Source organism: Motacilla alba, chromosome 3, assembly GCF_015832195.1.
Source record: "Motacilla alba alba isolate MOTALB_02 chromosome 3, Motacilla_alba_V1.0_pri, whole genome shotgun sequence".
Lineage (NCBI taxonomy): Eukaryota > Metazoa > Chordata > Aves > Passeriformes > Motacillidae > Motacilla > Motacilla alba.
In genome coordinates, this window is record NC_052018.1 from 86370961 (window position 1) to 86386800 (window position 15840).

A 15840-nucleotide genomic window follows, 5' to 3' on the forward strand; every position below is an offset into this window, starting at 1 on the left:
TCAGAGTTTATGTGGAACTCGCCTGGTTCACTGTAAATCTTACTAAGGCTCTCAAAATAAGGCTCTCCTTCAGAGTCATATTAACCACAGTTTAGACTTTGAGGGATCGGAGCAAAGCTCAAATAGTGCAAACCTAACGAATCAAAACCTGTAAGATGAATGTTTCTGCATAAAGCAGCAAACCTCACAGAGAGCTCCACGGACCTGACTCTTTTATTGCTCTGCCCTTAGGATGAAAGAGGAGCAACAGGGCAGTGATGTCTCTCCACTTTGGTATCTATTATTGTAACGCTAAGTGCTAGCTCCTATCACCCCTGGAATCTTGTCTGGGAAGTTCTGCTACAGCATTTACATTCTTATCTTTGTTTAGTCAATGCTGGCAAATAAAAGCATAAACAAATAATCTCCACTGTACAGCTTGGCAGTACTGAGATGCTGCCATTTGTGTTCCAGTTGATTTTTATTTGCAGTCTCTTATGCTGGTGACAATCTTGGAAAGCAGCTGCAGCCTGGTAAGCAAAGCAACTGAAAACTGATGTTTTTATGAATCTGCCCTTTTTACTCAAATGCTGAACAGGTGAACACAAGCAAAGGGAGAACTGGGCTAATTATGAAAACATCAAAGCAGTAATTTCTCTGAAACAAGTCAATGTATTTTACCTCATTTCCTGCCTTAGGCCATGCACTAGGAGATACTCAACTGCTCATATAATTTAAAGAGGTATGTGATATACACAAACATAGGCACCCTCTTTAATTGCACAGTCTCTCTGAACCTTCAGGGGAAGAACAGAGGGAGATTTCAACAAGGCAATGCAGACCAGCAGCCTAACATAAGGGGCTCTGCCCCAATGCTGGAGAATCCCTCTCTCTGGACAACAGGTAGAAAGAGTGACCAACTCATCTATCTGAGCCAAAGGCTGAGAACTAGGCAATATGAATTTTCCCCCACATAAATCAAAATCAGCACTTCAGACTCTCAGAAGCAAAGAAGTACAAAAGTCTACTGTTAAGTTTATTCCTTACACAGCCAATGGCTATTGAATGAAGCATTACCTATCTCATCCATTACTAGTAATGAGGACTGACTTAGGCAAATGTTGTATTTGGCAACGCCAGCGAACTGCAAGACTCCAGAGATTAACCACAAGGTAGAGATGCCCCAGCGTGTTTCTGATTAAGAAGATCCCAGTTGGTATGCTGTGCCCAATGACTGTCTCCAGTCCTTGCCCTTCCAGATGGAAGAAAGGATCGGCTAACTGGTCATAAATCTCCCCACTGAAAGGTGATTAGCTTGAGAATCCCCTGTTGTTCTGTCAGGAAGCCATAGTGGAGAGGTGCAAATCCATTAAATTACATCTGGCAGACACACATCTAAGAATACGTGGCATTTGGTGATACATGGAAACTACCACGTTATACCTTCAGACAGCTCATACGAGTATCTCTTTCCAAATTACCATTCTTGCCATCTAATTCTCATTAGACTCACTCAACTGTTCCATTAATGTTGTACTTTTCCTCCCAACGGATTAACATTGATTTTTTTTTTGTCTTGAGCACACACAGCAAGGTCATACTGTTTCCTACAGGGTGGATTCATTCAATAAAGAGCTACACTATTAAACCCGACTTGATGTTATTGTCAATAGAGCTTAGCTACCACAATGCTATTTAAGAGAATTTCCATGCAACTCTCCTGAGTCCAGCTACATCCATCATTCCACTTCACAACACACTAGACACTTGACAACTCATTAAAAATATATATAAAAAATGGAAGTCAGGGCTGCATCCCAGGGAAGCCCTATTAACATTCAAATTCCACCTCTAATTTAAAAAATAATAAACAGCAAAATAATTACAAAATGCTTCTGGGAATATAAGTTCTTCAGCAGAAAATGAAAACAGGAAGACAGGACACCAGCTAGGCCTGTAAAACACTTTTAGCTGGATATTCTGCATTTCAGGTCACAGGTACATTATTAATTCAGTCACTGGTGGGCTGGGCTGGGCAGCCTGAATAGGCAACCACTAATTTGGGTTTGGTAAAGCCCTACTTTTGGGATGATCCAGTCTCTCCTTCGTAACTTGATCAAGTTCCAGTATCAGAGGGGTGAGATCATTCTTCCCACATCATGACCTAGAAGGCTGCTTCAGAACCTCTCTGCACTGGTGACTGGGAACCCTCTTTAATCTGCAGCAGCAACTTAGAGCAGACAAAGCTGCCTCCTCTGATGCAGCTTTCCTCTCCCCACAGCATTCCCTCTTTGTTCCCACATGGATCTGCAGAGAGCAGATGTATCCCTTCCCAGCCTTTGTTCTACTATCTTGACGAGTCAAGCCCTCTCTTGCCCATCCCTGATGATCACAGGCCTTTCATTTCCCTGTGGCTTCCCCCCTGCACTCCATCTTTTACTAGCCAGGGATTCTTTCGACTACCTTGGGGAAAACATAGGCAAAAGTCACATTAGCAGTATTAAACAGCAGCTCATTGATAGACTAGAGCTTTATAGAAGGATATCCTTATAGGAAGGATAAGAGGAAAGAAGCAAGAGGAAAAGAAGGATATCCTTATAGGAAGGATAAGAGGAAAGAAGCAAGAGGAAAAAAATGTTAAAAAACCCATAAAAATTGCACAATTTTACATGTTGCAAAGAGCAAACAGGAAACGTATAGTAAGTTCCTGACTCAGGAGTTTTCCAAAGGGCTAAAGACTTCCTCCTAATTTCCTGGTCTTGGATTGTCTGTTCTGTTGCTTTCAGATACTCCCTTAACACCACTGGAACAAGCTTCCGACCTAAGTTCACTTCAGATTCTTAGTGAATTTTACCTTTCTTTGATAAAATAGCAAATGAACAGCATTGAAAAAAGCCATCTGGGGCAAACCAAGGCTGGGTTCATGTCCTGCAGAGATCTACAAGGTGGAGAGAGATGAAAAAGGAAGAAACATCCTTTTTCATGAACAGCTAATGGAAGAAGAAAAAAAGTGATTTAAACTGTCTCTGAATGGTCAATGCTTTATCCTGGTATTTTTAAAGTAAGCAGCAATCTGTGCTTTTTTCTGTCTCTTCTGTTCCTTCCAATTCTTTCCCCTCCCCTTCTCTCTTATGCACCTATATATCACCATCTGCCTGTTCTCTAAATGTACTGGAGAAATGCAGTGCATTGAACAGAAAAAAAAAAGTAGTGAGAAAAATTGTTCATGGCATATAGGGACTTACCCACATCAAGGGAAAACGTATGGGGTGGGCTGAAATGTTTAAATGTTCTGTACTATCAGAGTAGCCCAAAAATATCCTGCTGGATATTAGGACTTAGCAAATTCACCCTTGCAGTGTTTTCTTGTGCACTCCATATTAGGTAGACCTAAGAGAGTTCCAGTGTCTGTAGCTCTCAGAGCTGCAGGGCAGAAGACGTCACTGGTCTTCCTCTGGGTGGCTCAAATCTCCTGTTGACTGTCACTATTACTTACTTAAGGAAGGAAAAGTTAAAAAAAGAGGCACTTCATTCAAGGTTGCTCCATTTTTGGAATTGCTTGTAATGACTGTTATTCTAATGCTGCTTCTACCTTTAGGTCTGTCATCTCTCCCTTAAAAATCCAAACCCTTTCTCACCAGGGAAAAACTGCAGACCTGTAGTGGTACAAGGATGGTCTGCTTGAATTTGCAGAGCAGGAGGATACATTCGCTGCCAGAGAAAGGAAGCACCCTCCCTCCCCCTGCAAAAAGCTATTTTTTGCAGGCGTTGTCATATCTTATCCCCAGGAAGAGGAGAGGGCTGTGCTAGAAAGTCCTCAGAGTCACATTTGCTTCTGTTTTACTCCGTCCTTCCCAGCACTGCTGTAACAATGTATCCATACAGTTGAGAGCAAGGCACCACACACAGGCACAGCAGATTCCTCTAATGAAAACAAACCCTTGCGAGAGAAAGAGAGGGTTTGCAAATCTGCCTCCTAAATCCCACTCCCACCACATTGATGTTTTCACCACTACTTTACATTTAGGGACATTAGGGTACTCAAAGCTGTTAAAGCACATCATTTGTGCTGAGCAGTTGCAGTACTTTGTCTAAAATAATTTGTGGTCCAAAATCCCACATGAATAAAGGCTTCTAGACATATAATTAGAATAAATAAGATTTTGCGCTTACAGTGTGTCTGTCATCTGAAAGTATGTGCAGATATTAATTAAGCTCCACAAACCCCAGATGAAGTAGATTAGTAGCTTCATCCCTGTTTTACAGGGGTTTAGAGTAAAGTGTGACACATAATCGGAGCTGAAAGTGCAGCAGGGCTGGCCGTGCCAGCGATGGTGAGAGCCAGGGCTCCACCTCCTCTCCAGCCTCTCCACTGAATTGCCTTCAATGGAAAATGACAGAGTTGCAGCTCTTTGCTCTCTGGAAGAGAAAGGCACACCCTGTTGCACAACAGTAGCAAAGCCCCAGCCTGAAGAGCTTTGATAAACACCAGGAAACGGCGCTTAGTTTGGGAAGAGAAACCTGGAGCTCGCTTGCCCTCCTACAGTTGCTTTGGGTGCTCTGTGTCTCTCTGAGACACCAAGAGATGCCCTCTGCAGCAGCAACCCCCCCGCCCAGTCCCAGCAGCACAGGCTGCTCGTGGCTCCTCAGGCCTGGAGGATATCCTCTAGGGAGCAGAGAAGTAACATGCAGTATTGGTTGGTATATTTCTGTTTCTATGCATTTTTGCTAGAACTCATAAGCCACACCAACCTAGGATCACACAGACAGAATGTAATCGAAAACTGTAGTCAATACATACCTTCAAACCTTAAAATAACTGTCTCTTGAAGCAGGTGTTACATTCTGTTTTACATTTTACATCTGACATCATACAAAAATATTTAAAGTAATGAACATAAAGTATATGTGTATTAAGGAAAAAAAAAACCACCAGACGCTTAGAAAGTATTACGAGTAAATCTTCAGTGGTTTTTTGTATGTTAAAGAATAGTTAAAAATTTATTCTGCAGGCATTACCTCCTGCAATTCAAGTTCTTATGACAGCAATTTCTCAAAGATTCCTCTTAAGTAATAGCTGTGATAATGAAAGCTATTTCTCAGTATCACAAAAGTAATACAAGTCCAATTCCTCAAAATTGCCCAGTCCTTAACTCTGCTTACTACCTTTGTCTAAGCAGGAGCAAGGGGAGCAGCGGGAAGAAGTCTCTCCAGAACAGACAAAACCAGGTCATTCGCTGTGTCTCTCCAGACACAATTATCCACCTAATTACACTTAGGACAAATGCACAGTTGTCTTAGCGACTGGGGCATGCATTTTAATTGTCATGTTCAATTCTCTGTACACAAATATAAAAAACTGAGCAAAAAATGTCACTAGAAAATGGAAACAGACCCCAGCATACCTATCTACAAAATAGGCAACAAATTGGGTAAACTACAGACACAAAGCAGCTCCTTGGAAGATAAGTAACTCCATTAAGGTGAAAACTAAGCTCTTTTGTTCTCACATTTAAACATAGAATGCATTCTAATTTCAGTATTCAAGGTAAAAATGGTTTTAATTAGCATCCTAGCTACCTTACAAGAAATACAGACCTTGGTATGATGGAGCCATGATAATTTACCCATGCAGAGAATGTGCCCTGTGATTTATACCATTACTGCATGGCAGCATGAAACAAATCCCCAAGGAAGCAACACATGTCATCCTTGAAAATATTAAGCAATCAAGCCATGTTTTATTACGTGAATGGATGCCTTTGAAAACAAAGATGCATGCACCATACTGTGAGGTAAAACGAAATAAATGAACAGAAATAATTCATTTCCATGTACTAATCAGCAGAGACTGTAGTCTTCAAATTACCCTGATGCTACTGAATGGGAGTCTGGAGACAATAGGTTGACTCTTCTACTAAAAAGAACATGAAATTGCATCCTAAGTACACAATGAAGGCCAAATTAAACAGTCCAGGACTTTGCAAAGTCTTTTTATTCAGCCCCTGCACCCCACTGAACAATTAAGAGCAGAAGATTTAAATAAAGCATCATATAGTTCTTAAACACTCAAATCTAATCAAGAGCAATGCAAAAGGAACATAATCTATAAAAAAATCTGTTCTCAATCAAGCTCTTCAGCTTCTAGCATTACCAGCAGAGCAAGATTTGTGTTCTGCCAGCTAAAAGGATGTCTCTGGCAAGCAAAATGAAGTGTGTATATATATCTATCTAGCAAAGACTAGAAGTGCACACTTGCTGGCTGCGTTGTACTCACAGATTGGGATGCCAACATCTCTGCAAGGACCTGAGACAGGTGTTATACTGCTTACTGCTATTATTTATAACCACACATTTATCAGAGATGCTGACCATTCAGAAAATAAAATCCAGCCCCTACAGGCATGAGGAGATAGAAGCAGAGCTTTGATAAAAAATCAGGTTAATACAAACCAGCTGAAACAGAACACTATTTCTAGTATTTCTATGAAAACGGGTATAGATATAATTATGTGAGTAAAAGACTAAGTGGTGGGGAGGGTTTTTTAAAACACTGAATCTAAAGCACTGCCTTTGAAGCTAAGCTATTTTTCTGTAAATCCATTATTTGCTCTAGTCTGCTCATCTTAAAAAGAAGAGTAAGAAGTTCAAAGAGAGGTAACAGCAATAATGAAAGGAATGGAACTGGTTCACTGACAGATACCTGCTAAATCAGTAATGGGAAGGGGTTGAATAAGAATCAGCAGTAAGGTATGTCTTCCAAAGTGAGAATAAGGTGCATCAGTGCAGCTAAGAAGAGATGCATCAAGAACATAGAGAATTTGGCAGTTCTTTGTATGGCAGAAAAGCGACCTGTGGGTCTCCTTGCCAAAGGGTATTGTGGATGATGAAAGCTCTAACACAGGCTCAAGACAAGCTCATGAAGGAAAAATCCACTGGGAATCACAGTGCAAGTACAATCCACCTCTACTTTAGGATGTCCCCAAGCTAAGTCCTAACCTTAGAAGTATCATGTATGCATGCCCTGGCCTCATTCTTTTCTAGGCACTTCTTTGCTGCTGCTGGTGAGAAGGAGTAGTTGAACCTCTCGCCTGACCTGATACAGTCATGCCAGTGTTGGGTTTAGTATCTACTTGCAGTAAAAATTCCTGGTAATAGCTTCAGATTCACTTTGGGGAGGGGGGGTGATGGCTGGATGAAACACAGCTTTGCAGAAAAGGACTTGGTGAACAAGCAGCTGGCCATGGGCCACCAATGTGCCCTCGCAGCAAAGGCAGCTCACAGTATCCTGGGCTGCATTAGGAAGCCAAAAGGTTGAAGTTCATCCTGCACCTCCACTCAGCACTGGTGAGGCCACACCCAGAGTACTGTGGCCAGTTTTGGGCTCTCCAGTACAAGACGTGGACATACTGGACAGAGTCCAGGCAAAGGGGCATCGAGATCAGCAAGGGACTGGAGCATCTGTCATACAAGGAGAAGCTGAGAGCTGGGACTGCTCAGCCTTGTAGAAGAGAGGGGAAACCTTATCAGTACAGTTAAATATTATCAGTACAGTTAAATATTATCAGTACAGTTAAATATCTGATGGTAAGGTGCAAAGAAGTGAAACCTCTTAGAACTTCTCAGGGATATCCTGTGACTGAAAGGGCACAAACAGAAACACGAGAAATTCCATTTAAACATTACTCAAAGGTTTGTTTACTGTAAGGGTGATCAAACACTGGAAGAGATCGCACAGAGGTTGCTCCATCCTTGGAGCAACTTGCCCAGCTGGACATGGTTCTGGTACCCTGCTCTAGCTGAACCTGTTAAGGAGGGAGGTGGAGTTGGGCTACAACATCTCCCAAGATCCCTTCCAACCTCAACCATTCTGTGATTCTGGTATGTGGGTAATATGTCCCCAACTGCATTTACCACAAAGAACTTCTTCCAGACAATAACCAAATCTTCCTGCGGAAAGACGACAATCTACACTAATCTTGGAAAACAATGGTCATCAAACAGCCTACAGTCAATTTGTCGGCCCAGCTTAGGTGACTTAAATCCAGTTTGATTTTCCAACTTCAGTTGGAGAGTACTCTGTGACTGTGAACCCTTTCTACATGGCTGCCAATCTTATGTTTCGTGGTGCAGATGACAGCCAAAGGAACAACTCTCATGATTAGCACAACCTCTGTTAGCTGTGTATTCTCTTTGATTTTGTTATGGAGCAAATCCAATGTGTTCACAAGATCGTGTTTTCCACCCATTCATGTGATCACAACAGACCATATTATGAACAGGGACACATTATGAACAAAGCTCAATATATAGCAACTCTGTTTTGCTATCAAGGAGAGGGATGAGGTAGTGCAGACAGCTACACTGCATTCTGATACCAACCTTATTGCCCTTGCCCCAACCTTCAAGAGAAACAAGAAATCATTACAGCTTTCCACTGCACTCAGTAATATCCAAGTATGAGTCAAGCAATTTTTTTGCTTTGTTTTGATGGTATTTTTTATTGTTTTCATTAAATCTGGCACAGTGATGGAGATGAGGGTGCCCATTTCCTTCCCTTTTAAATTGACAATTCTTTCTCTTCCCTGAACTAAAACACATTGAGAATTGCTGTGACTTGACAAAGTGCTATGTGAGATGCACGCTGGGCAGGAGCCCTCCAAATATCTCAGTACGTGCTTAGTTTAGTTTGCAATATCACATATAGAGCTTTTGGACTCAAATCCAACATGCTGGCATTGATTTTCTCCTCCTCTGAATCAAAAGTGAGAATGGTACTGAATGCACGGTGGCTGGGAACTAACAAATTTCAGTGTCTTTCTCTAGTTACATACAGGTAGGTGGATTTGTGTATTGCTTCAAAAGGAGGTGTCATCTGCCCCAGCTTATATTTTCTGACTTGGTTGGGCATATGTCAGTTTTGTTATCACCATCCTAAAGCTGTGTATTGCATGATGTTATATAACCAAATTTGGTAAATACTGAAGAAAGCCATAGTTATTTGGTTGTAGAAATGTGCTGTCACAGGTCACAGTGTAAGAGAAGGAGATAGGGACTAAGTCCTTGTTTCCAGAGCAGCAAAAGATACCTGCTCAGTAGAAACTCCATCAGTCCCCAGGAGGGAGAAATGCTCTCTGATCCTTGCAAGTAGGCCCCAGAAGGAGCCTGTGAAAGGGAAGAAGGAAACAGAGCTGTTCTAGTAAAGGAAGGGATGACAGAAATTTTTGAGACAGCATCAGGAGCAATGTGCAGAAAGAACCCTAGCAAGTTGTATTTATTAAAGAAACTATGTCCCACAGGATGTACAATTTTTAGGGGCCAACCCAAGCTAAATGTTTCTGGCAGCAAACAGCTATCTAACCAAAGGAGTAGCCGCTCACCTCACCAGGATTACGCTTCTAACAGCCCCGAAAAAGGGGGCTGATTATATGTATCTTTTTCAAATGAAAACAAAATTCCTCAGCAAATATACTTCCTTAGATTAGGTATTAGCCAGTAGTACTTACTCTGTAAAGGCCAATGGTGGATTCTTGATACAGGCTTAAGGATCCTGTGACATCACTCAGAAACTGCATGTGTTACAGGAAGCAGCACAGCTGCTGTGTGTGGTATTTTCAAAGTGCCTGTGGTTTCCCAATCACAGCATTGGACATGAAGTGCCAAAGGCCCCTGGGATGAAGCAGAGCATGGCACCTACCCCTGGGACACTCTTGGCACTGCAGTGCTGCTGTATGGTGCTGCTCTGCCATGCTGCAGCGTGCTTTATTGGAAAGCACGCTGATTTGACTGCTATTGTAAACACCCTACAGTCACAGCAAAACACAGCCATTTTCAGCTGCACAGAGAAACAGCTTGTGGGTATTATGGTGGTGACTCCACCCTGGGTAAAGGTGAAGTTACTGACACCCAATGGACTCATTCATTGCTAGATCTGTGCCCTTCATTTAAAGCCAGCAACACTCTTCAGGTTGGAATTTTCCAAATATAGCTTTGACAACCCAGTTCCAAGAGCCCAAGGGAAGAGACATGACTACTTTGCTAATTGATGCTGATACACCAGGGAGGCTCGGCACTGTCTACAGCAGAGTTCTCCCTTAAAGTGGACTAGGTCAGCTAGATGGCAATTGTACCAAGCAAACAGTAATTCTCACAAGCAGATCCTCTTTCTCTAAATTATTACATATCCACAACAATACTACTAGAGTGGGAAAACAATGTATTCAAACCGGGGGGACCAGCAAAGAAACATGTGAACTCAATTACATCTGCCTGTGTACATGTCTTGCATCATTTCAAACTTGGAACTAGCTCATAATCTAGTTTGCCCTCTTGCATAATCCAAGACATATATTTCTCTCTGGTAGGGGACTGAACATACTGTGCTCAAGAACTTGTATTTTTAATAAAAGTACAGCTAGTACTTGGCTAATACATACATTTCAGAACGACATTCAGTTTTCTTCTGATGGCCTCGAGGAGATTCAGAATTTACCACTTGTCACATTACATCCTCAATTGCATAAACCCAGTCTTAAGTTCTCCATGGGGACAGTGTCTCATTCAGTACACAGGACAAAATCACTTAGCTAGCAGCCATTCAATATTTTATTTTCGCCCTTTTTATTTGATGTATAGCCCTAAAAGCCTTGTTTACTGCACATTATTCCAGCTCTATTCTGAAGGCAGAATGATTAATTTCTTTACAGACTTTTCTATACTGCTCATCAGATGCTTCTAACTTGTTATGTGCAATTTCCTAGCTTTTGGAAAAACACATAATGGCATTCCTTTATGTGGCACCATAAAACTACTGCCATGATTCATATCAGCAGGGATAGACCAGACCTCTGCTATCTTAGCTAACAGGTGTGAACCACAGTCTGCCAGCAGGGCCAAGTTAAAGGAGGTGAGGTACATCTTGAGCAAGTGATTTTCACTGATATTTACTGGTACCAGGATGGGAAGATTAAGAATCTTAAGGAGACTGAAAGACATGGAAAGGAAGTACTCTTACAGGTTCCTGCTCCTTTTTGATTCTCCTAAGATCGACCCCTTTAATTCACTCTTTCCAGCACACCCACCCCTTTATCCATCTCTCTTCTTATCTATTCAGTCTTATCTTGTGTCATCTATATTACTCTGTTTTCTATCTATCTGTATTTCTCTCACTTTTTCAGTTTCTTTCTTCTTCCCTATTTGCTTACAGACTGAGTCTCTGCCCCCAAATTTCTCATCTTACTGTCTTTTTCAGCTCTTCTGAATTTTACATCCATCCCTTGACTAAAACTTCGTCACAGAATACTCTGAACTGGAAGGGACCCACAAGAATCACCAAGACCGTCTCTTGGTCTCACACAAGAGAGCCCCAAGAGTCACACCATGTGTCTCAGAGCATTGTCCAGCTGCTTCGTGAACTCTGGCAGGCTCAGTGCTGTGACCACTTCTCTGGGATGACAATCCAGTGCCCAACCATCCTCTGGGTGAAGAATCTTTACCTTATATCCAACCTAACCCTCCCTGACACAAATTCAGGCCATTCACTCAGGTTCTGTCACTGGTCACCACAGAGAGAGATCAGTGCCTGTTCCTCTTCTTCCCCTCTAAATGCAATGAGGTCTGTCCCCAGTCTCCTCTTCTCCAAGCTGAACAGACCAAGTGACCTCAGCTGCTCCTCATATGGCTTCCCTTCAAGACCCTTCAATATTTTGGCTGCCGTCCTTTGGACACTCTCTAATAGTTTAATATCCTTTTTACACTGTGGCACCCCAAACTGCCCCCAGCACTGGAGGTGAGGCTGCCCCAGTGCAGAGCAGAGCAGGACAATCCCCCACCTTGGCCAGCTGGCCATGCTGTGCCTGATGCCCCCCAGGACAGGGTTGGCCCTCCTGGCTGCCAGGGCCCTGCTGACTCATGTTCACCTTGTCACTGACCAGGAGCCCCAGCTCCCTTTCCGTGAAGCAGCTTTCCAGCCTCTCGTGCCCCATGCTGCACGTACACCCAGGATGGCCCCGGGACAAGCGCCCTCATGAACCCATGCTGGCTGTGACCAATGATGGCACTGTCTTTCAGGTGTTTTTCAACACCTCCTGGAACAATGTCTATCATTTTACCAGTCACTGAAGTGAGACTGACAGGCCTGTAGTTACAAGAGTCATTCTCTTGCCCTTCTTGAAAATTGCTGGAGTTTGAGGGGAATAAGCATTCACAGACTCCTTAAAACTTTCAGAAATACTTATCTACTAAACATATATGTGTTTTTAAAGGTTACAACTTGGATTACCTAGGAAAGATTATGGTAAAGAGCACATTCATATGTTACCCGTTCCTGACAAAACCTGGAGATAACAAGGCACCATAAAGAACATACTGAAGAAGCTTTTAAGGTCTCTTCTTTAGCCTCCTTTTCAGAAACAGCAAAGCCATGTTGGAATGACATTTTCTGAAGTAAACTGGGCCTGAACATCTGAGATGTGCACCTTGGAAACTTTTATTCCAAGTTACTATAGTTTCAGAAAATTGCAAGCAACTGAAATGTGAAGACTCACAATGTGGTTATTTCCATAAAATAAGACAAAAATGAGAGCTATTAGTATCATGTTGGCATCTATTTTGATGGCTTCTCTGGTATCAGCAACTTCTCTTAAATTATGACAGAGCAAAGAACATCACTCCATCTAGCTTGGTTTTTACTGAGTGAATTTGTGAAGGTTGTATCACAACAACAATGTAATATTATTGCCCCATATAAGCCTGACATGTGTACAGCAGTCTTGTAACGTTCTCCTGACATGCACCAGCTATTCATTTGCTATTTTTGTACTGAACATTTATTATTATCAAATATCTTGCCCTTTGCTTGTAGGTTCTACTAATTTTGCTAATTGTAAGTTCACTTAACATTTGATTTCTTGTACACTGATAACCCTTCAGTTTTGGAGGTGCCAGCAAACCTCATCAGGACCAAATATATGCCAGGAGATACAAATATGCTAGCAAAGACACTAAGCAGTCACATGGATATAGAATTCCTGTAAAAATTAAGTTAGTCAAGACAAACTTCTAAAATTACTGACAGACCTGGTAAGGGGTACAGTTAACAAGACACAGCATTGATGAAATATGATTAACTGCTCTGATTTCACACAAAAACTGGCTTTTGGTCTTCCACAAAGCTCCCTGTATAATTATTATTGTTATTAAGCTCTAGGCCCAGTGTCTGGAAAACAGTTTTGGGCTTGGTGCCACAGAAAAAGAATACTTGCTGGGTAGGAGTGTTACCAAAAAAAACCCACAAGTGTGGAGTCCCTGCTCCTACACAAGGCTGGAACTAAGCTGCAGCTTATAACAGTAACAGATTCATTTTATTGTAAACTCACCGTTTATCTTGATTTTAGCAGACACAAGAAACCAGCCCAAGTTTTCCAAACCCCATCTCTATCTATCTATCTTTAGTGATTTAGTTCTGATCTTTCAAACATCAGTGCACTACTTATTTAAAATACATAGCAGTTAGTAGGAAAAGCAGCAAAGACAAAGTAGTGAGCTGACTCCCAAAAGTATCAGCTTTTGTCAATTATAATATTTACTTTTGACGCAAGTCCTAATTAGTTAAAAAAAATTCAATCCAGTCTTAAAACAGAGGTTCAAAATACCCAATTTATTCTTGGAGTGGTCACTTGCTCTCAGGATTAGAAAGACAATGGCATCCAGAGCAAGCATGAGCCCTCTCCCCTCTTATTAGAGTTAATCAGGAACATAAATACTATAATGGAGCTGAGCCCCTGCAAACTCACCAGGCTGTGCATAATTTCCACTCCAGCTGGATTCACGGTGAGCGCTTCATCATACAATTGCTTAGCCTCCTCCAAATTGCCTTTCATCTCTGCAAGCCTCCCACGCATGTACAGTACAGCATGAGATGTGGGGAAAAGACTAGCTGCCTCCTGGGTACAAAAGCCTGCTTCTTTGAGATGCTGCTGTTCCAGGAAAAGTTCAGCTGAAGGAAAAACAAAACACCAAGCCATAAAAATAAAGCAAAGAACACTCTGCCATTAGATGAAATGAAGCAGAGACCTTTCTTCATATTAATTATATATCATCTGACTTAAGCATATTAAAACATGAGGCCATGATCCTGCACAATGCTTAGTACTATGGTTAGTGCTTATTATCATAACTGAATTCACTGAATGTATCTTTTCCTAATGTTAAGGGATCTATACAGATGTTCATGGACACCTTTGGGTGGTGTCCTGACAAAGGCCTTAAGGATTCCTCCACTGGGAAGGTAAATAGTGCTGAATTGAGCCCTAAGGAAGCAAGGCTACTTGGAGTCATCACAGGTACTTCCAACTAATCTGAGGGAGAAAAAAGAACAGAGTAAGCCATCACTGTCTACTGAGAACTTAGAAAATGTCACAGTAATAGGACATGTCTGAGCTGGACATTAGATAACTCAGGAAAGTACTCTCCCATTATAAAATATGATTAAAAGTGTTTTTCTCTTCTTATTTGGCAAGTTTATGAGACAACTGTCTCTTAATTTTTCAGAGACTGTTAAAATCAAAAGGCTCTTATAATATAGACTTATTTGTATTGTGTATTCACCCATTACATCCTCATACATTACATAAAACAAAATACAGCTCTTGGAAGAGACTGCTCACTTACTTTCTTGAACTATCAGCAACTATCTTAGTGGTTTGCTTAGAAAAAAATATGTAACAGGCATATTTACATGTTTGAATGTCAACTTGTTAATAAAATAATGTCTCATGATAAATTTCGTAACATATCTCATGGCTGAACTTTAACATTTTTCAGGATTTGGACTAGATAATTGTGGTGTTGGACTGGATAATTGTTATAGATCCCTTCCAACTGAAATATTCTAATTCTATCAAAAGGTCAAAAAGTTTTCACTGCCATATGTAATTGAAAACGGAAATTTTTTATATATATACACATACTCACACACGTAAGGATGTGTGTAGATAAAATAATTCTCTTCATACAGGCAGGCATTGCTCTTTGGTCCATAACCTGTGTTTTACATGCTCTCACTGCAAAAACTCAGTGTCTCTTATTTTTTTTTTAACTGATGTCATGCAGTAAGTATTGACAGTTTAAGAGTCCAATTTAAAATTACTAATTCATGCTACAGATTTAGAATAACAATCTGAAATTAGACACAATCTTAAATGTCCTGACTTTTTAAGGCAGTGAATATTCTTAGGAAGCTTCTGTAAGGGGGGAAATTGGAGTGAAAATTCCTCTTGAATATTCCTTTGAAACTCTGCAATTTTGAAACACTGGGAGACCTAGATGACTGTGGGGACTTGGCATGGTGACATGGAGCTTGCTAGAGGTGAGCAGGGAGGCATCTCAAAGGCAGTCCCCTGCCTGACCACGGGAAGGCTCCACCTTGGCCTATGAGACTGGGATCATAAATGGCATTTCTACTGGCACACCAAAAATTATTTTGTAGTGAAATGACAGCATGGCTGAACACCCTTCCACTTCTGAGGTGACCTTTCTAGAAGAAGGTTGAGACACTGTTGAGAAAATGCTTGAATATTTCTCAGCCATCCCTAGGTTGTGGTACAAGATAAATGTCATTCTCCAAGGCTGTCAACATGAGCAAAATATTAGTTCCTTCAGAAGAGTTATACTCTTTCAGAATGACTCATACGCATTTCTTCCTGGTTAATCATAAAATCTCTGCATGCATCCCTTCCCTTGGCTCCAAGAGGCTGCAGCTATCTATAATAACAGAAGGCAAGGCCATGTACCTTGTCAAGCTGAATATGTGCACAGCCTTATGCAAAAATTGGTGGGAGGACAGTATTTTCCTTGCACTTC

General features: G+C 41.4%; 1 protein-coding gene across 5 annotated transcripts in view; it reads right to left on the reverse strand.

Moving 5' to 3' along the window:
* Window positions 1–15840, reverse strand: part of TTC7A (tetratricopeptide repeat domain 7A) — a 168553-nt gene that overhangs the window by 23405 nt on the left and 129308 nt on the right. For all 5 annotated transcript variants that reach the window (XM_038133631.1, XM_038133633.1, XM_038133634.1 and 2 more), the window contains one exon: window positions 13773–13975. In XM_038133631.1, the coding sequence (XP_037989559.1) occupies window positions 13773–13975 (203 nt within the window). The remainder of the gene's footprint in view (window positions 1–13772; window positions 13976–15840) is intronic.